Below are 18,828 nucleotides of genomic sequence, written 5' to 3' on the forward strand. Positions count from 1 at the left end.
ATAAGAGTATTATCGAAATAGGTAGTCATCCTAAATCTGTACAATTTTGTTATGAAAAGTATCATTGAAAAGTTGTGAAAATAACTTCAATCTAAATGCTGTTCACCTATCCCGAGACAGATTTTAACTTGGGATAGATATTGGAGAATCTTGGAAAGTTAAACCATCCTTGCCAGTCACATATTCAATGATAGCTCCAAACCCTTGATATTTAATGTGTAATCTAAACCGGCTGTTTTTTTGAAGTTTTTTTTTGCAGGCAAAGCATTCTTACCTTACTAAGACAAAACAAAGCAGACAAACCAAACTCTCCTTCATTCCTGTGAGGGTAGCTTAAGAAATACCACTTTGTACAAAAAGCAGAAGCATTTCACAGAGAACATAATGCATATCTTGGCTGGTACTCTCAGAGTATACATAAGGTCAGAAAAAGAAGAAAACATTTAGTAAAAAGCCAGGAAGACAATTCTAAGGCATTCACATCAACATCAACAGAACTTCACACTTTTACAGACATGGAGTAATAACAAAGAATCAAGTAAGTTGACACTGTGATAATTATAACATTTCAATTTATTGTGGCAAGAAAAGAAGAGTTATCAGGTTAATTCATTAAATTCCTGGTCACAGTTTTATCCACTTATTACAAGAGCTTGATCCCTTTAGCATGTGCACACTCGTAAACTAGAAAATATGGAAGATCTTAACCAAAAAGATACAGGAATAAAGTGCAAGTATGACAACAGTTCTATTTTGAAATATAATTTCTTAGAGATGTGACCAAAGGAGGCCTTAAGTTACAACCATCCTCATATCCAAACCCAGGTACTAACATACTACATGACCCCATAATACAATGAAAATAAGGTGTTACATTTAATGACAAAAAGAAAAATGTTGATTTTTTTGCAGAAAAGCAATGAGAAAATGTCATTTAGCTATATGCAATTTCAGTATATCTGCCCAAGGCAGATATGTGCCCTAAGTAAATACGTGCACATATTTACACACACATTTATATATTTAGCTTAAAATCAATTATTATAAACCACAACATTGCTCAAAAATTTTCATACCTTGTTTAACATTCCTAGACAGTGTCTGCAGGAAACTACAATTATAGCAGGAGTACTGGAAACCAGGCTTTGTTAACAAGGTTTAGAATAGCACACTCTTCTGTCCAAGAGTTTAACTACAAACCTGTTTGTGAGGTAAAATAAGAACATGAGGCTAACTATTGGTGGTCTCCATTCTAACCCATGCACATTCAGTTTCCCTTCTTTTTTTAAAGATTTATTTATTTATTTGACAGAGAGAGAGAGCCAGAGAGCACAAGCAGGGGTAGGGGCAGGCAGAGGGAGAGGGAGAAGTAGGCTCCCCACTGAGCAGGGGAGCCTGATGAGAGGCTTGATCTCAGGCCCCTGAGATCATGACCTGAGCCAAAGGCAGATGCCCAACCAACTGAGCCACCCAGGCACCCCAGTTTCCTTTTCTTAAACACTTCCTGATTAGCAAAAGGTTAAAAAATAGCTAATCAAGTAAAATATTAATTTCAGTAGAAAGTAAACCAGGTACACCAATAATCCAAGAAATTTTTTTCACGTGTGGAAAAACATGAGGTTTACACAGGAGAGAAGAGGTAAGGCAGAGAGATTCTTGATGTCAAGACAGGGCCAATGTACCCTGTTGGGAGCCTTTTGAGAATTTTGAGGAGCTTGGGGTTATCACAATGATCCAGTTACTGAATGACTGCTAGAAGGATGCAACAGTTACATACTAAAAAACTGCCTGTATCCCATGACTTTTTGTTTGTTTGCATTTGAAAGACTTTATTAACACTTACAGAGGCAAACCAAAGCTACTTTACATATGACATATAGCTTATATTTTGATATTACCAAATTTGAAAATAAACTTTTTTATTTAAACTTTTTATTGCAGAATAGTTTTAGATCTACAGAAAAGTTACTATAATATGTATATCTTATTTTATAAATATATAAATATATAGTCTCTATATACCTCTTATCTGTATTCTATTATTAACAGCTCATATTACTATGATACATTTGTCACAACTAGTGGACCAACACTGGTATATTGCTATTAACTAAATTCCACACTACGTTTAGATTTCACTAGTTCTTTCCTAATGTGCTTTTTCTGTTCCAGGATCTTATCCAGGACACCATAGTACAAACAATCATCATGTCTCCTTAGCCTCCTCTCGTCTGTTTCTCACATTTTCCTTATTTTTTGATGACCTTAACAGTTTTGAGGAGTACTGGTCAGGTATTTTGTAAAATGTCCTCAATCTGGGTCTAATGTTTATCTCATAGTTAGACTGGGCTTATGGGTTTGGGAGAGGAAGACCACATGGGTAAAGTGACATTCTAAACATATCATATTAAGGGTACATGCTATCATCAGCATGACTCATCACTGATGATGCAAACTCTGATCATCTGGCCAATACAGTGTTTACTAGGCTTCTCCACTGTAAAGTTATGTTTCCCCTTCCCACACTCTACTCTTTGGAAACAAGTCACTAAGTGCAGCCCACAATCAAGGGGTGGGGAATTAAGTGCCATCTTCTTGAGAGGGGATTATCTATATAAATTGTTTGGAGTTCTCTATTTGGGAGATTTTTCTTTTGCCCCTCATTTCTTTATTTATTCAGATATTTATTTACATCAGTATGGATTCATGGATATTTAGGTATTGAGCTATAATCCAATACTACTTTTGTTCCTCAAACTGTTGCAGTTTTAGCCATTGAGAGCTGTTTCAGAATGACTCCTAAGTTTTTGACATGCTCTCATCATTGTGTTTTTTGAGCACTTCCTTACTTTCTGGCACTACAAGATACTCCAGGCTCATCTTAAATATTCTGTCCCTATCCCTAGAAGTCTCCCATTTCTCTGAAAAGCTGTGGTTCCTTCCCACATGACTTTTAAATAATCAATAGGAATTATTAGGATGACATACCAAATGAGTCTAGCTTGTACTACTTCCCCTAATATTCATTTTTATTCCAGTGTCTATCATTTCATCTGTTCTTCCATCTTCTTGTACTTCTATGGAATGACTTCTAAACTTACTGCTTCTCTTAAATCCAGATATGCTCATTATAAGCAGGAAAAAATATCAATTAGTTTCTCCTAGTATAGTCATATTGAGGACCTACATATAAAAACCTATTTTATTTTTACAAATTATTTTTCCTTTTTATTACAATATGGTCATTACATTACAATATGGTCATTACAGTGGATTTTTAAAAATTATATTAGTAGGTAGGCTATATTATCTATGAGTTTTATTTCAGAAGACATTATATAAGGTACAAACAGAGGGTACTGAGTCCTAAAGAAATGATGTAGGGAAAAAAGAATAAGGTAGACTACAATATGTGGACTTTATTTGGATCCTGATTTAAGGAAAAAACTATAAAAATGTTTGACATTTACAAAACCAGAAATTTGAACCACTAGATATTTACTGATATAAAGAAATAAATTTTGGTGTGATTATCATGTTATTCGTTTGAATGTATACGATGTGTGTATTTTTAAGTCCTTACTTTTCAGACATACATACCAGCCTTAATTTTTGGTGATCTTGTTACTGGTGCATCACTAAGGAGAAAAATGTTATTAGATCCGTAGGTATTACTCTGCTATATTTACTTTCTGTGTGTACTGGTCACAAATATAAGAATAAAGTGGCAAGGCAGCCTCATGTAAAAAGAAACCCCACAATGAGAAACCATTTACTTTAAACATTGAATTAGACACATCTTAAAATTAATGCAGATGGAGATTCATGGTGTTACCATATTTAAAAGTCTATCTCTACCAGACTGCTTATTAAAAGTCTATTTCTATCAGACCGCTTATTAACACAAGATGTCAATAATTATTTCAAGGAAAGTGATAAAGTTCTCAAAAACATCTCCAAACAAAATTAATTTTAATTCATATGGATTTTAAAAGATAATGAGCACTTTGGGAAAGTACTTTACGTAATCAAGTGGACAATAATCCTAAGGAAACTTCAAAATAGCTGGTAATTACCACAGTTGTTTTTTTTTCTTTTGCCTATTATCCTGGGTATTGTGATAGCTTTCATAAATAATGAGAGGCTTCAAATCATTCTCTACACAAGCAAAGAACAATGTAAGTTGTTTTCCCTTATTTTAAAACTTCCAGTCTAAAGCGAACTCACCTCAATTGCATTAAAGAAGAACAAAGAGAAATAAGAAATATCATTTTTGTGTTTTTACTCTGAACAAATCTAACTTTTAAGTTCCTAAATACATGCTAGAATATATATTTTATATATATGCAAAACCACGTGTATTATTTTAAAATATAACGTAGATGGAATTTTACCTTTCATTACTACTTTATACTCAACTGACCAAACATCTCTAGCTCAACTTCATATTTTGCACTGACTTCACAATAGTTTTTGACTGATTATGATTAAGTATTCTTTAACACTTAAGTTCCTTTTGTGATTCACTATACTACCATATCATATTACAATCTGGTCTAAGATAAAGGAGTTTCCAAACAAAACAAAACAATTTGGGGGCAATAATTACCATCTAGTAGGTAGGTAAGGATTTCAAAGCTATAGGCATGCACTGAATAAAGTCTGCTGTTCAAAGAAACACCAATGAAATGCAGATAGCAATGCTAACCACTGCTAAGTAAAGCTAAACAAAAGAATATAACAGAAGCCATTATTTGTAGTATAATGTAAAGCCATTTATGAACATCTATTATCAGACACCATGTATTTTTATTAACAATCCTTTTAGAACAAAACATTCCAGCACTGGGTTGGTAGTAGCAGTGGTCTCAAGTAGATCTTTTGTTTAGGTCTAGACTCAGCAGAGGTGAGAATCAAACTCCTGAGGTTCACATCAAAATAGGAAAATGTCACCAAGACTATAATTATATGTGGCATCTTTGTCATTGGCTTAAGTACTATTCTGATGGAAACACCTCAACACACACAAACCCACACACCCCACCCACCCACACACCCCTCTAGAGGCCAAAAGGACCCAAGAACCATAGCCCACCTTACCACGCACTACAGAAGGTAGGTCTGGTGGAGTGGACATCCATGTTTTTGAAAGTATTCCCAGGATTCTTCTCATTTCATATGTACCTCTGGTAGAATGGCAAGGTGGAAATATTATGTTTTGTAACCAGTTATAAATCTATTCAAATTCTGCTTCTTCCACTGTTTATTAATTTTTCAAAATATTTATTGAATACCTGCTAAATAAATTTTTGGGTATATAGAATAAGTCATTCAATATTTCTAAGCAAAAGTGTCTTCGTGTGTAAAGCAGTGATAATTCCAATCTTTCAGGGCTAGGATAGGAATAAGATAATGCAGAGAAAGCACCCAGCACAGTACATGGTATGTAGTAAATACTCAATAAATATTATCTATTAGTAGTTGTGCCTTTGAAGATTGCCAACAGAATGCAATCAATTCCTTAATTAAAAAAAAAAGCTGGCATTTACCATGCACTTACTATGTACCAGGCATTGTTTTAAGTATACCATAACCCTATGAGGCAGGTAATACTATCACCCCTATTTTACAAAAATGAAAAAACCTGGCAAGTTACTTAAATTCTCCCTCAAAAATCACACAGCTAGGAAGTAATAGAGTCTGGATATAACTAACCCAGGCATCTGATTCCAAAGTGCTCTTTACTATATCCTACATGGTGCCAATTTTTACAGGGTAGAAAATTTAGGAAATGTTTTAGAAGTCAAGTCTGGTATGGAAGTGCTGAATATTGTACACCTGAAACTAATATTACACTGTATGTTAACTAACTGGAATTAAAATAAAACCTTAAAAAAAATAAAAGTCAAGTCTGAAGATAATTATGTACAAACCTGAATTATGTTCTTCACCCACTAAAGTGTAAATCCAATTCAACAGAGAAAAAAAGAGTTGAGGTCCGACCTAATTCCATCACTGAATAGCTGTACAATCCTTGCTGAGCTGCTTAACTTCTCTGCACCTTACCTGTAAAAGGGTGTCAATAACAGTTCCTTATCTTATTTTAAGGATTACTACTAATAATAGACGTGAAGTGCATGAGACCTTCCTAACTTTGGCGAATGAAGGGAAGAACCAAGCTGTATCATAGAATGTTTACAAAAATATTCCAAAAAAAATAAAAAACCATGATTCGAAGTATGCAGAAATTCTAACTAAAAATACAACTCACTTCTAGCTAGTTTATTTTCAGTATGGAAATGGCTCCTGGCAGAGTATAGTACTTGAAAACACCATCTCCTCCTGGGTCAAACAATTTCTTTCCAACCTTGTTTGCATTATAAGCTCAATCAGCAAACCCTTCCTTCACATATTAAGAGTAAACTTCAGGGGCACCTGGGTGGCTCAGTCGTTAAGCATCTGCCTTTGGCTCAGGTCATGGTCCCGGGGTCCTGGGATCGAGCCCCACATCAGGTTCCCTGCTCCGCGGGAAGCCTGCTTCTCCCTCTCCCACTCCCCCTGCTTCCGTTCCCTCTCTAAGTCTCTCTCTGTCAAATAAATAAATAAAATCTTAAAAAAAAAGAGTAAACTTCAATAAGAACCTGCTGTAATTATCACAAATCTCAAATAAACAAGATCTGAATTAACATGCTTTTACCATAAATATACTTAAAGCATTATATCTAGAGACAGACTAGAAAGAAAAATTATCTATTCCTCAGTATTTCATAGAGAAAGCTTCTCTCTGTGTGTGACAATTCAACATCAAACTGAAAGCCTCAGATCTGATAGCTAGAAGGCAAAGGAACAGTCTCCTAGATAAGAAAATCTCTGCCACTGATTTAATGCAACAGTGATGTCAACAGAAACTGCCACAAGACTCACCATGCCACTACTATGGAGGGAAATCAGGAAGGAGTAGCTAAGCGCTGCCATGCATGCTGGTTCTTTACCACACTGGACTCAGAATCCACCTAAGTTCTGGCAAGTGGGAAGGAAAACCATCAACTGGACTACATGTCTGTTTTGAGCTCCATTAACAAAAACTCTGCAACATTTTCTCTTTTATATGTTTTTAACAGCTCAATGGTTTGTTTTGAAAGCTTATAAATGAATTATATGAAATTAAAATATGAATTTTATGCTTAGCCAGGAAAAAAAATCACAACTCCCCAGGACTATCAAACATTTTGAAAATAATGTGGATGGTTGAAAAATAAAAGTATATGAAATAAACTCCCATGTATATATGAAACACACCAAAATTATAATAAGAATTCAGCTAATGTTGAAATTAATCATTCAGCATAATTACTTAAGGCCACTACTTTAAAGGTTTTTATTAATAAGTCACATTGTAAGTCTAACAACTTGCTAGAAAATAGATTCTTTCATAATCTTTGGTAAACAAGTTGAAAAAAGTAAAATCCAGGATTGAAGCCAGACTTCCATTGATTTGTTGTAGATATTATTTGAGAAAACATGTTGCAAGCCCATTTTAAAAATAGCAGATGTAGCTGAAACAAAATAAAAAATCCAAACAAACAAACAAAAAAAGGATATTGGGCAACACTTTATTTATTTTTTTAAAGATTTTATTTATCCGACAGAGAGCCACAGCAAGAGAGGGAACACAAGCAGGGGTAGTGGGAGAGTGAGAAGCAGGCTTCCCGCGGAGCAGGGAGCATGATGCGGGGCTCGATCCCAGGACCCTGGGATCATGACCTGAGCGGAAGGCAGATGCTTAACCACTAAGCCACCCAGGCGCCCCTGGGCAACACTTTAAAAGCAACTAACAGTGTGGTTTCTCTTTTTATCTATTACCTTATTAGAAGACTTTCCAACCTACCTAATCAGATTAATTTCCAAGAACATTAATGTCAAGTAAATATAAAAGAGATGAAGTGTGTTGGGGTGCCCGACTCCCGATTTTGACTCAGGTCATGATCTCAGGGTCGTGAGATGAGCCCTGAGTAGGGCTCCACACTCAGTGTGGAGCCTGTTTGAGATTCTCTTTCCCTCTCCCTCTGCCCCTCCTCTCTCTTTCTCTCCCCCTCTCTAAAAAAAAGGAGAGAGATAAGTGTGTAATACTTGATATTATGTAATGTTTTTAAAAAACATTTTTATTATTGAAGTATATATGACATGCTATATTAGTTTCAGGTGTGCAACATAATTCAACAATTCTATACATTATGCAATGCTCACCATAATTGTAGTCACTATCTCCATAAAATGTTATTACAGTATTATTGACTTCATTCCTTATGCTGTACTTTTCATCTCCATGACTTATTTTATAACTGGAAGTTTGTACCTCTTAATCTATTTTGCTCATCCCCCATCCCTCCCCTCCAACAATCACCAGTTTGTTCTCTGTATTTGTGAGTCTGTGTGTTTTCGTTTGCTCTTTTGTTTTCTAGATTCCACATGTAAGTGAAATCATATGATATTTGTCTTTCTCTGTATGACTTATTTCACCTAACACAATATTCTCTAGGTCTATCCATGTTATCATAAATGGCAAGATCTCATTTGTGTTTTTATAGCTGAGTAATATTCCTGTGTGTGTCTGTGTGTTATCACTTCTTTATACATTCATCTATTGATGGACACTTAGATTGCATCCATATCTTGGCTACTGTAAATAATGCTGCAATAAACATCGGGGCATATATATCTTCTTTTTTTTTTTTAAGATTTTATTTGTTTGCAAGAGAGAGAATGAGAGACAGAGAGCACGAGAGGGAGGAGGGTCAGAGGGAGAAGCAGACTCCCCGCCGAGCAGGGAGCCTGATGCAGGACTTGATCCTGGGACTCCAGGATCATGACCTGAGCCAAAGGCAGTCGCTTAACCAACTGAGCCACCCAGGCGCCCCCATATATATCTTTCCAAATAAGTATTTTTGTTTTCTTTGGATAAACACTCAGTAGTGGATATAACAATGTTTTTATCTTGGCAAACTATAATACATTAATGCCATTGTGAATTTTGTTTTATTTAATAAATGTTGGTTTTTATTTTTTTTAAATCTTGGTTTTAAAACCAATTTTATGTTGTGATATTCAACAGATGAGCACAGAAAACTAAAATAGCAGGTACTGTACTTAGTAAAATTTAAGATTCAATAAATTTATGTAAATACCCATAACCCTTTCTTCCCTGAAATTGCAAGAGCAAGTTAATGAAAACTTTTATTAGAATTAACAATTGTAATTTAAATTGAAATCAAACAAATTAAATACATCTTTAAAGTCTAAAAAATTCTATCATATTGAATAGTTATTTGTAGTTTAAATCAGGGCACAATTGCAACACACTGTTTTATAGTACTAGCTAGAAAGATTAAGTCTGAAGGTGTTTCATTAAAAGTTAACAGATCTGCAAAAAGCTAAGTTAAAGTCTTAAAAATTTCGCTTATTCTGATTTATACTGTAACCATTGTAAATTTGTGGGGAGGGACTTGACTTATTAGAAAAATCTATTACTTGCTACTTGGTTATCCAGTAACATGTAATTAACAAAAAAACCCATATAAGGCACATGTATTTAAAAAGTTATACTTCACAATAACTTTCTACATAGGTTCTTAACAAGTGCCCTTCAAAAATTAGCCCAAATTTATATTCACTTTAAAAAATTAAAATTCATTTTTCAATATCAGGAAGGATGGAAAATTACATAAGAAATGCTGATTTAAGATGCATTTTTAAGCATTAGTTTTATTCCTATTAATAAAATATAAATTCAACATTAAGTATAATAAAGATAATGGTTATTATTAAATTAAAAAAGCTATTTTTCCATTTTATCACCCAAGTTAACAAAGGATATTTTCTTTTCACAACAGAAAAATGCATTTTAATTTCTTACATTTTTTTTTCTTTTATAAGAGAAACATTTTATTTTTATTTTTTAATTTTAATTTTAATTTTTATTTTTTTTAGGATTTTATTTATTTATTTGACAGAGAGACAGTGAGAGAGGGAACACAAGAAGTGGGGAGAGGGAGAAGCAGGCCTTCCGTGGAGCAGGGAGCCCGATGCGGGGCTCGATCCCAGGACCCTGGGATCATGACCTAAGCCAAAGGCAGGTACTCAACGACTGAGCCACTCAGGCGCCCCAGAGGAGAGACTTTAAAATTTTTTTTTACATTTATTTGTCAGAGAAAGAGAGAGAGGGAGCACAAGCAGGGAGACCAGCAGGCAGAGCAGGCAGAGGGAGAAGCAGGCTCCCCACTGAGCAAGAAGCCCAATGAGGGACTACATCCCAGGACCTTGGGATCATGACCTGAGCCAAAGACAAATGCTTAACCAACTGAGCCACCCAGGTGTCCCTATAAGAGGAGAAACTTAAGACATTTTATTAATTTCACTCTACCATGCATTCCAAAATACACAGCTCTTTTAAAAACACTGAAATGAAGAAACAATTAGAAAATTTGTATGAAAAAAAATAAATTTTTTTTAAAGATTTTTATTTATTATTTGAGAGAGAGAGAATGAGAGAGAGAGAGCACGAGAGGGAAGAGGGTCAGAGGGAGAAGCACACTCCCTGCCGAGCAGGGAGCCCGATGTGGGACTCGATCCCGGGACTCCAGGATCATGACCTGAGCTGAAGGCAGTCGCCCAACCAACTGAGCCACCCAGGCGCCCGAAAAAAAATAAATTCTTAAGAGGTATGTTTTAATTTTTAAGTAATGTTTGCCTATTAATAATGTGATATCAGCAAATATTTATAGCTTAAACACAGAAGTGTTGTAGATACATTGAAATTATTCACATTTCTTAATGAAATGAATCTAAACCATGATTTAGGTCATTGAATTGACTAGAGCGATACAACTATGAATTAAAGCAACCCCACTTCTACTGTATTCTGGCACACAATATACAACTTGGCACTGAAGTATCCATTACAGCATTATAAGGGACTTTACATGCATTTTCATTTAGGAAAGCAGATTTGCTGACAGACCAGTAATTTGTGATATTTATGTATTCCTTCCTTCAACAAGTATTTCCTAAGTGCTTTTCACCAGATACTTTCTTATGCTTTGTTATGCAAATAAGATGAGGTCCCTGACCTCAACAAATAACCATAGAAACTAATGTAAAAATAAAACTGGCATATAGAACGAAGATACAAATGGTACCTGGAGAGCACACAACTGAGGATTTGATGTGACCTGGGGAATGGAGAAGGCTTTTCTGAGGCATAGAAGGGGAGGCTTGAGATATGATGGATGAGTAGGACTTAACTGGGTGAAGAAAAAAGGCAAGAGAAACTGTATTAAGTGCAGAGGCCCTGTGGTATGCAAACAAGATTGAAAGGCCAGTGTAACTAGTGCTAGGAATAAGGGTTATTTCAAAGGCAATAGCCAAACCTTCAATGGTCTTAAAAGCCATACTAAGAACTTTTATCTTTATCCTAAAAACAATGAGAAGCCACTAAATTTTTTAAGCTGATGGGGGTGAGAAGTGAGAGGATAGGATCAGATGAGAAACATTCCTAAGAAATTTATCCTGATTATAGGTTTATGGATCCAAAAAAAACCACCCAAAAAATAAAAAGTAAGACGCTATAATTATCATGACTTTGACTGAAAAGATAATATTTTGTCCTTTGCAATAGAAGAAAAAGAGGAAGTAAAGTACATTAATTTTACATTTTCTAAGCCCAAACCAGCACTTCTCAAATTATTCCACTGATGTATCCATAATTGCTGAACGAAGTTTACTCATAACCCTGGAAGGTCTGGGAAACACAGCTTGAAACAGCTTGCTGCAAGCCTAAAATTCCTGTTAAGCTTCTGGTCTCATCTTTAAAATCATGCCAATTTTGCTTTCTACACCATGAATTTAATATCCAGGTTTGTTTTAATACAAAAACAATGTTTTACAATACTTAGCAAAAATCGACCCTTTGTCTTCTTTTGATCATTTAGCTCTCACAACCACAGAAATGTTCCATTTTGGGGAACACAAGCCCATGCTATGCATGAAATCTGTGAATTCACTCACTGAATGTTATTCAACACAATGATCCTGTAGTGAAGATTACATTTGCTTTTATTTAGCCAGACACTAAACAATGACAAAAATTTAAAAAATAAAAAGCTTAGGCTACATTTTTTTTTCCAAATTACTTACTCTCCCTTCCCTCTCTTAACATACAGATGATCCATCCTTCTAGTACTCTTTATAGAAACTAATCCTTCATCTTTCACAATAAACCTTATGCGTTGAGGTGCTGTAGGGAAGTCACATAGAGAGCTAAAAGTCATTAAGAACAAATTTAAGTCCCACTCTGCTCTACATGAAAAATGATAATTCATCATTGTTTTAAGAACAAGAGCAGTATTTAAAAGCCTATCTTCATTCTTCATGTAAGAATTTGGATGAGTAAAATTCTAAATATCCAAAAACATAATGTTCATGATGTAATTAATCTTCAAAATAACTCACTTTAACATTATTTCCAAATTATTCCTGAGAAACAGATTTGAAACAGCTGTACTAATTCAATACACATTCTTTGTGGGCTTATTTTTGGCAGCCAAAGTTTTATAATGTGGTATTTATTTAAACTCAGGACATGATGAGAGTTTTATTGTCTTTGTGAAATGCAGATTTGTTCTTGTACTTTTGTACCACCTACTCATGGCTCCTCCTTCATTTTCCCTCTACTGCCCACCTCTCTCCTTCAACCAGACAAACCTAGACACAACCGTTCTGGTTAATCACCCCATCTCAACTCCGAAGTCTCTTGCTGTGCCTTTACATTTAGACTACATCCATCTTAGAATATGCCTTAGTTAAATAAATTGTATAACAAGTTGCTAAAACCCCACCTTCTCCATGGATTCCTTCCTGACTGATTAAAAGCATCATCTCGTCTTTCCACTGGTGCTTGCACACATAATGCAAACATTTTTTAAATTTAGCAAATGTTCTAGTTGGCACCTGTCTCTGTTTTGGCTTAGGTTTCTCAACGTCACTGCTATCCCTTACAGAGACTAATTTCCCCAAAGCAGAGAATAATTTATTTAAAACAATCCATTAAAGCCCCTTCCATGTAGAGGTATGGAGTAAACAATCTCTAAGCACCAGAATGTATCTACATAAATAGACTCTTTTTTCCTAATCTGTACTAAATCATGAGTGTTACCTTAAGGAGTAAATGTTAATGACAGTATAAATAAAAAGATATTTTCCTGTAAACTCTACATAAACAGTAAATTTCTTCTTTGTGTGAAATGACAAGTATTGAGTTTCAAAAAAAGTCATATCGAGAGTAGGTGATTGTTGGTGACTATCTAGTCATACTGCAACTGAGGAAAGCAAATAATTTTTCAAAAATGATAGGACTAGTTTGATCATATAAATTTAACATATTTTTTACAATGCATACTTCTCAAGTTTCTGCCAGAAAATTTTTCCTAAGACAGTTTAACTCAAAAATTTGACATTTTCCTTCATCTTAATAAAATAAATTTCAACCTCAGCTCTAGGTCCTATGAAGGGGGTAAAACTATTAGAGAGCACTGTGCCTGTCAAAATTTCTGTATCTTATCAGATACATTCTCCTCTGTAGCATTTAACTCTTATAATAAATAGACCTTATTTCATCACTGCATTTTCCTCTTTTGTAGGGTTGTATGCAAAGTGATGGCTCTGTCTTTGTTTTTTGTACCTAAAATAATGTATTTCATTTTCTATCCTCAAGATGGCTGAGTCATCAGGACAGAAAGTAGAAATCAGTGAATGGTTTTCAAAGAAAATGGTTTATAGTAAACAGAAAAGAGCAGAGCAGTTAATTGTGGGATGGTGTGAGAAAAGACCATCTTAAAAATTTAGATTTTAGGACTCATACTATAAGAGTAGAAAGAGCTAAGTCACAGAGACCATAAGAGAAGACGAGCAAAGCAGGGCCTGTTGGTGACTCTGAAAACAATAATTCATTTTATTTGATCAGGGAAGGGATTAAAGATCACTAGAAAAAATGTCATGAACGGAGTTAGCCACAGAAAATAACTTTATTTTAGTCATATGGATATTTTGGAGGAGTTTCAAAGTTGGAAAAACTGTGAAAAGAAAACTGGAATTACTGGGTGTGACATGGACAAGGAAAATCAATACCGAAATTAATAATAGGGGCCTGAAGTGTTCAGACATTTTTGCTGTATTTCAGTGGGCAAAAAAGTAAACTCAAACAACTGTAGATTATGGAGTATTTCTATAGGACCTGCAAGTGAATAGGTAAGAGCTGAGATATGATGTATTTTAGAGTAATACCCTGAGCAAAAATCAGAAACTGTTATTGGCCTACTTTTCTACCTACAGCTTTCTCTAATAAAGGCTTTGCTTTTACTCTAAAAAGGTTTACATTTTATAATTTTGTCAAAACTACCAGAGGATTGAATGCAATTTCCTACTGAAAAAAAGGCTGTTTCTTAATGCTAAATGATGTGTATTTGATTTTCTCAAAAAATATTTTTATAAAATTAATTTTGAAGTTCTATTATTTCCAAATAGCCTGAAGTACTATCAAGATATCTGGAATGTAACTGCTTATTTTACTGACTCATGAGGAGTCCATATATTTACTGGAACTAACATTGACACTGTGTCACATCAATTTTTTATTGTTAGAAGAAAATTCATTGAGTATTGGATTTTTCAAATAGTGGTGTTGGTGGTGAGAAAAAAATGCAAGTGTTTCCTTATATCTTTACTAATAATTAATATATAAATTTAAATTTGCCTCCCTCAAATACATTTTAGTAAAAAAGATCAAAATGAATTGCAATGTATAAATGGTCCTTCATAAACAATTTTGAATATATGTTAAAGCTTAATAATCTCATCAGCCCTTTTTTTTCCCTTCATCTCCTTCTCTGCTGAATTTCTATACCACTTATATAAATTGTCTGGAAGCACAAATATATGGCCATGCTATTTTTATATGCTTAATGTCTCCTTTTCTGTTTAGTGAAGAGAAAAACACCCTAGAAAGAGCATAAGGCATGTACCTTACTAAACAGAGTTATAACTATTTATGATTGTGACTAGCTGAAAGCATATGCTATATACTTTAAATGTTAAGGATGATGAAACTGTCACATTAGGAGCACGCTTTGAAGAACTCCCACAATGTTGCAGTTGTTCAAAAGTCTTGTTCATTCTTTGTTACTGCTTTTATAACACTATACATTATACAACACCAAAGGAAGTTTGGCCATTCCAAAGCTACAGCCTCAATTAGTTGACTTTTAAACATTACTGCATCTGAGGACAGGGTGAGAAGTTTTTTTTTTTTAATGTGTTTACTTGTAAAGTTTACTTGGGGAAAGGAATAGGGAGGAAAAATTAATTAAGGTACCAGTATAATTACAAGTTGAGGAAATGTTCATTTCATCCAAATGTTCTTTAAAATCTTGTTTTCTGTTACTATCTTAAATTAAATTTATATGAAGATTATAGAAATTTCAGCAGTAAGCAGTTTGGGATTTGAAATATTCAGATAATGACATCAGTTTTTCTCTTCTAGTCTAATGTGTATAAAAATATACAAATTCTATCTTGGCTACTTGCTTGATCTTTTCAAATAGCTCTAAAATTAATCACCAACAGGTATGAAAATAAGTTATTCAACTTATACGTAACAATCATTTAAAATCACAGCTAACAATGTTAGCTCAACTTCAAAGATGCTGCATTTTAGGCTGGAGAGATTTTTAAAGGACTGGAAAGATTTTTAAAGCACTACTGTACTGGAAATCTAATAATGTGTGTCAGAATATGTGTCCTATGTTCTACTTGCTTCGGTAGACCTAAACTATAGAGAAAGAAGAAACTGCAAGATTATACTGGGAGGGTGGAGGTGAAGAAGATGGAGTATGCATCACTCACTACAAGCATCATGGGAATTTGTGAAGGTAATCAGACTCCCATGGAGCCAAGAAAGCTTTCTGTTGAGTATTTCAGTAACGGACTCAAACCAAAGTAACCTTTTACGCAAATTCAAAGAAAGGGTTTTTTAATTAAGCATTCTTGCTTCTTGCGCACCGCCTGGCTCTTTCTTCCATGACTGAGAAACAGAGAAGACAGATGTTTGTTTCTGACAATCCAAAGGGGGGTGGGGGTTAGTGGGAATCTAGGAAAGCATAATTTCAATAGCCAATATGAAGAGAAGAAACAGAAAAGATGAGCCACTGCAGGACTTTGTCTTAGTCATGGCACCCATGGCACCTTAGCACAACGCACTACACACAGGGGAGCAGTTGATAATTAATTCTACTTAATTCAGTACACTCTCATGTGTCCTGTGATTTGCAGTTACGAAGCACTTTTCACATATTAGAAAAGAAAAAAAACTAATTAAGTGAGAAATAAAGGGGCCAGTAAGGGAATAAAAGGAAAGCAAATGTATAAAGAAAAATCCGTAAGAATAAGCAAGAGGCCGAAAAGGTTCGGAAAAGGAGGAAACAAAATTGAGTTTCTCTATGTCGCTCTTAACCACTTCCAATCACCCCACCTTTCGTTCTAAAGTACCTGGAGCTTAGAAAGTCTGCCTGCTAAGCAAGCCCCCAAAAGGGGCTCCCTCATCTCCGCAACACGCATTTTCACAATGATAAGCCTTTGGCTCCTGACTAATCTACCTAGAGTTTGTGCCTAGGAATAACCAAAAGCAAAGCCCTGACATCTCCCAAGTGTGGCCAGGAATCCTTTATTTCATCCCATCCATCCCTGTTGGCGTTCCCCAAATCTTAGGAATCTTGGTGATGGGGGAGGCAGTGGTCATGGGGTGGGGGGAATCCTCTACAAGCCCCTTAACTCAGACAACAGAGGGAGATAGTGAGGCAGGAAAGCCCAGGGACTAAAGAAAAAGCCCACGTTTGAGACTAGGAGGGCGAGTGTCTACAACTGTGGTTATTAGAAATTGCCAGGGGGAAAAAGGGGCGAGCCTTCAAGATGGAAGAAATGAGGGGGCACCCGAATGCGCATCACCTTACACCTGGCGTCAAGCCCCCAATAAAAAGCCATGAGATCCAAAGCCTCGACCAGCGAGAAGAGGAAGAGGCAAAGGACGTGGGGGGCGGGGGAGGGACAGGGGTTTGCGCAGGAGGGAGCCCGCAGATACCAGCGCGGATGCTGTCCCAGGGGAAGCATGTTTTCCTCTCCCCCAAAGTTGCGCATCCCCCGAGCATCCTCAGCCCAAACTGGGGGAGTTCGCCCAATTCAAACCCGGGCAGCCGCGTCCTGACCCCATTATATGGGCTTAAAAGTTGTAGGGAGAGTTGGCGCTGGAAAAGGCACCTGGCAGGGGCGGCCACCGAGGGGGCATTAGGTTTCCCAGGAACAAAGGGGCCCGGGAAGGAACGAGAAAAGGAGCAGGTCCCTGGGGGCTCCTCCCTGAGGGGAGAGACGAGGGTCGCCACATCTTCCCGGCCTAGGGGCGCCGTGAGGAGCGGGGAGGAGGCGAGAGATACTGGGATTCCGCGGCCCGCCTTCTAACCCTATCCGGTAGCGCCGGCAACCCCCGCGCTCTCCGCGACCCTCTCTAACTGGGCAGCCACCACTGAAGACAATAGGGGATCGGGATCCCGAGCCCCAGCCTGCCCCGGAGGACCTCCGCCTCCCCCCAGCACACCACGATCAGCCGGTGGAAGCCCCGATGGCGGGCTCGGCCGCAGTAGGCGCCCCTTCCCTCTCGCGCGCCAGTACCCCGGCGCCCCAGGACCGCCTCGCCCTCCGCACAGCGGGCATTACCTTTCATCCAGTCCACTACTTGACTCGGAGACCATTTGCTCACGGGTTCCATGATCAGAGCCATGGACACGGGGTCGCTACCGCGCGGGGCCCGGAGATCAGAAACAAAACGAACTCGGTAGCCCGAGCCGCCCTCAGGTGGGGTCCCTTGCTGGCCGCTGCCTCGCTGGGCGGGTGGCGAGAAGACGGCTTTTGTGTGTCGGGTCTCGCGGCTGCAATGTCTCTTAGCAAACGGCGAACAGCAGCGGCGGGAGCGGCAACGGGGAGAGAAACGCTCTGGGGTCGCGGCTCTGTGCGGACTCTCTGGTCGCTCCCCGCAGAGGCTGCTGCTGTTGCTCCGCCGCTCCGTTCCGGTCTCCGTCCCTCCAGGGCTTCAGTTCACGGCTTGCACTGCCGAGGGTCGAGGGGCTGAGAAAAGAAGCCGCCGCCGCAAGCCCGCAACCAACTTGCCCGCTCGCCTCGCGCGCGGGAGTGAAGCTCGGGGCACCACAAGCTGCCCGGCGGAAATGACGAGGGGCCTCCTGCCACCCAAAATATCTCTCCGCAGCCCTCGGGTGCGGGGCGCGCGCGCCACAAGCCCCCCGCCCGCTCGCCGCCGCGCGGTCCCGCCCCCGGGGCCGACGGCAGGCGCGCGAGGCGCGTGCGCGCTCCGGCACGAGGCCCGAGCCCGGGGTCTGCCTGTCAGTCAGGCAGGTGCGAGTGGCTCACAGATTGCGTTCCCGCCCGGCGAGCCGCCCCGGGATAGAGGCACGCTAGGAGCGCGTGCGCAGCGGTGTCGGCGCGAGTCCCTGCCCCGGGGTCAGTCGGTTGCCGGCGGCTCGGAGGGGCCTCTGAGCGGACGTGGCGGCTGCGGGACGGGCCGCCCACCAGTTGAACGCTGAATGCTCAGGCGGCTGAGGAGGTACCTATGGCCCCGCCGTCAAGGGGAGGGGGACACCGCCGAGCGCGGGGGTTACAGCGAGAGCCCGGGCTTTCCTCGCTCACGCCCTCCCTGCGGCTGAGTGGGCTTCCGAG

The 18,828-nt window shown here is 38.2% G+C and overlaps 1 protein-coding gene across 4 annotated transcripts in view; it reads right to left on the bottom strand.

Annotated features, from left to right (window-relative positions):
* CNKSR2 (connector enhancer of kinase suppressor of Ras 2) overlaps window positions 1-17,878 on the bottom strand; it is a 275,956-nt gene extending 258,078 nt beyond the window's left edge. For all 4 annotated transcript variants that reach the window (XM_028122619.1, XM_028122618.1, XM_028122617.1 and 1 more), the window contains exon 1: window positions 17,815-17,878. In XM_028122619.1, the coding sequence (XP_027978420.1) occupies window positions 17,815-17,878 (64 nt within the window). The remainder of the gene's footprint in view (window positions 1-17,814) is intronic.
* Between the last annotated feature and the right edge of the window lie 950 nt (window positions 17,879-18,828).

This window comes from Eumetopias jubatus, unplaced genomic scaffold, assembly GCF_037043125.1.
Source record: "Eumetopias jubatus isolate StellerSeaLion01/CBP00866 unplaced genomic scaffold, mEumJub1_p1.0 scaffold_11, whole genome shotgun sequence".
Classification (NCBI taxonomy): Eukaryota; Metazoa; Chordata; class Mammalia; order Carnivora; family Otariidae; genus Eumetopias; species Eumetopias jubatus.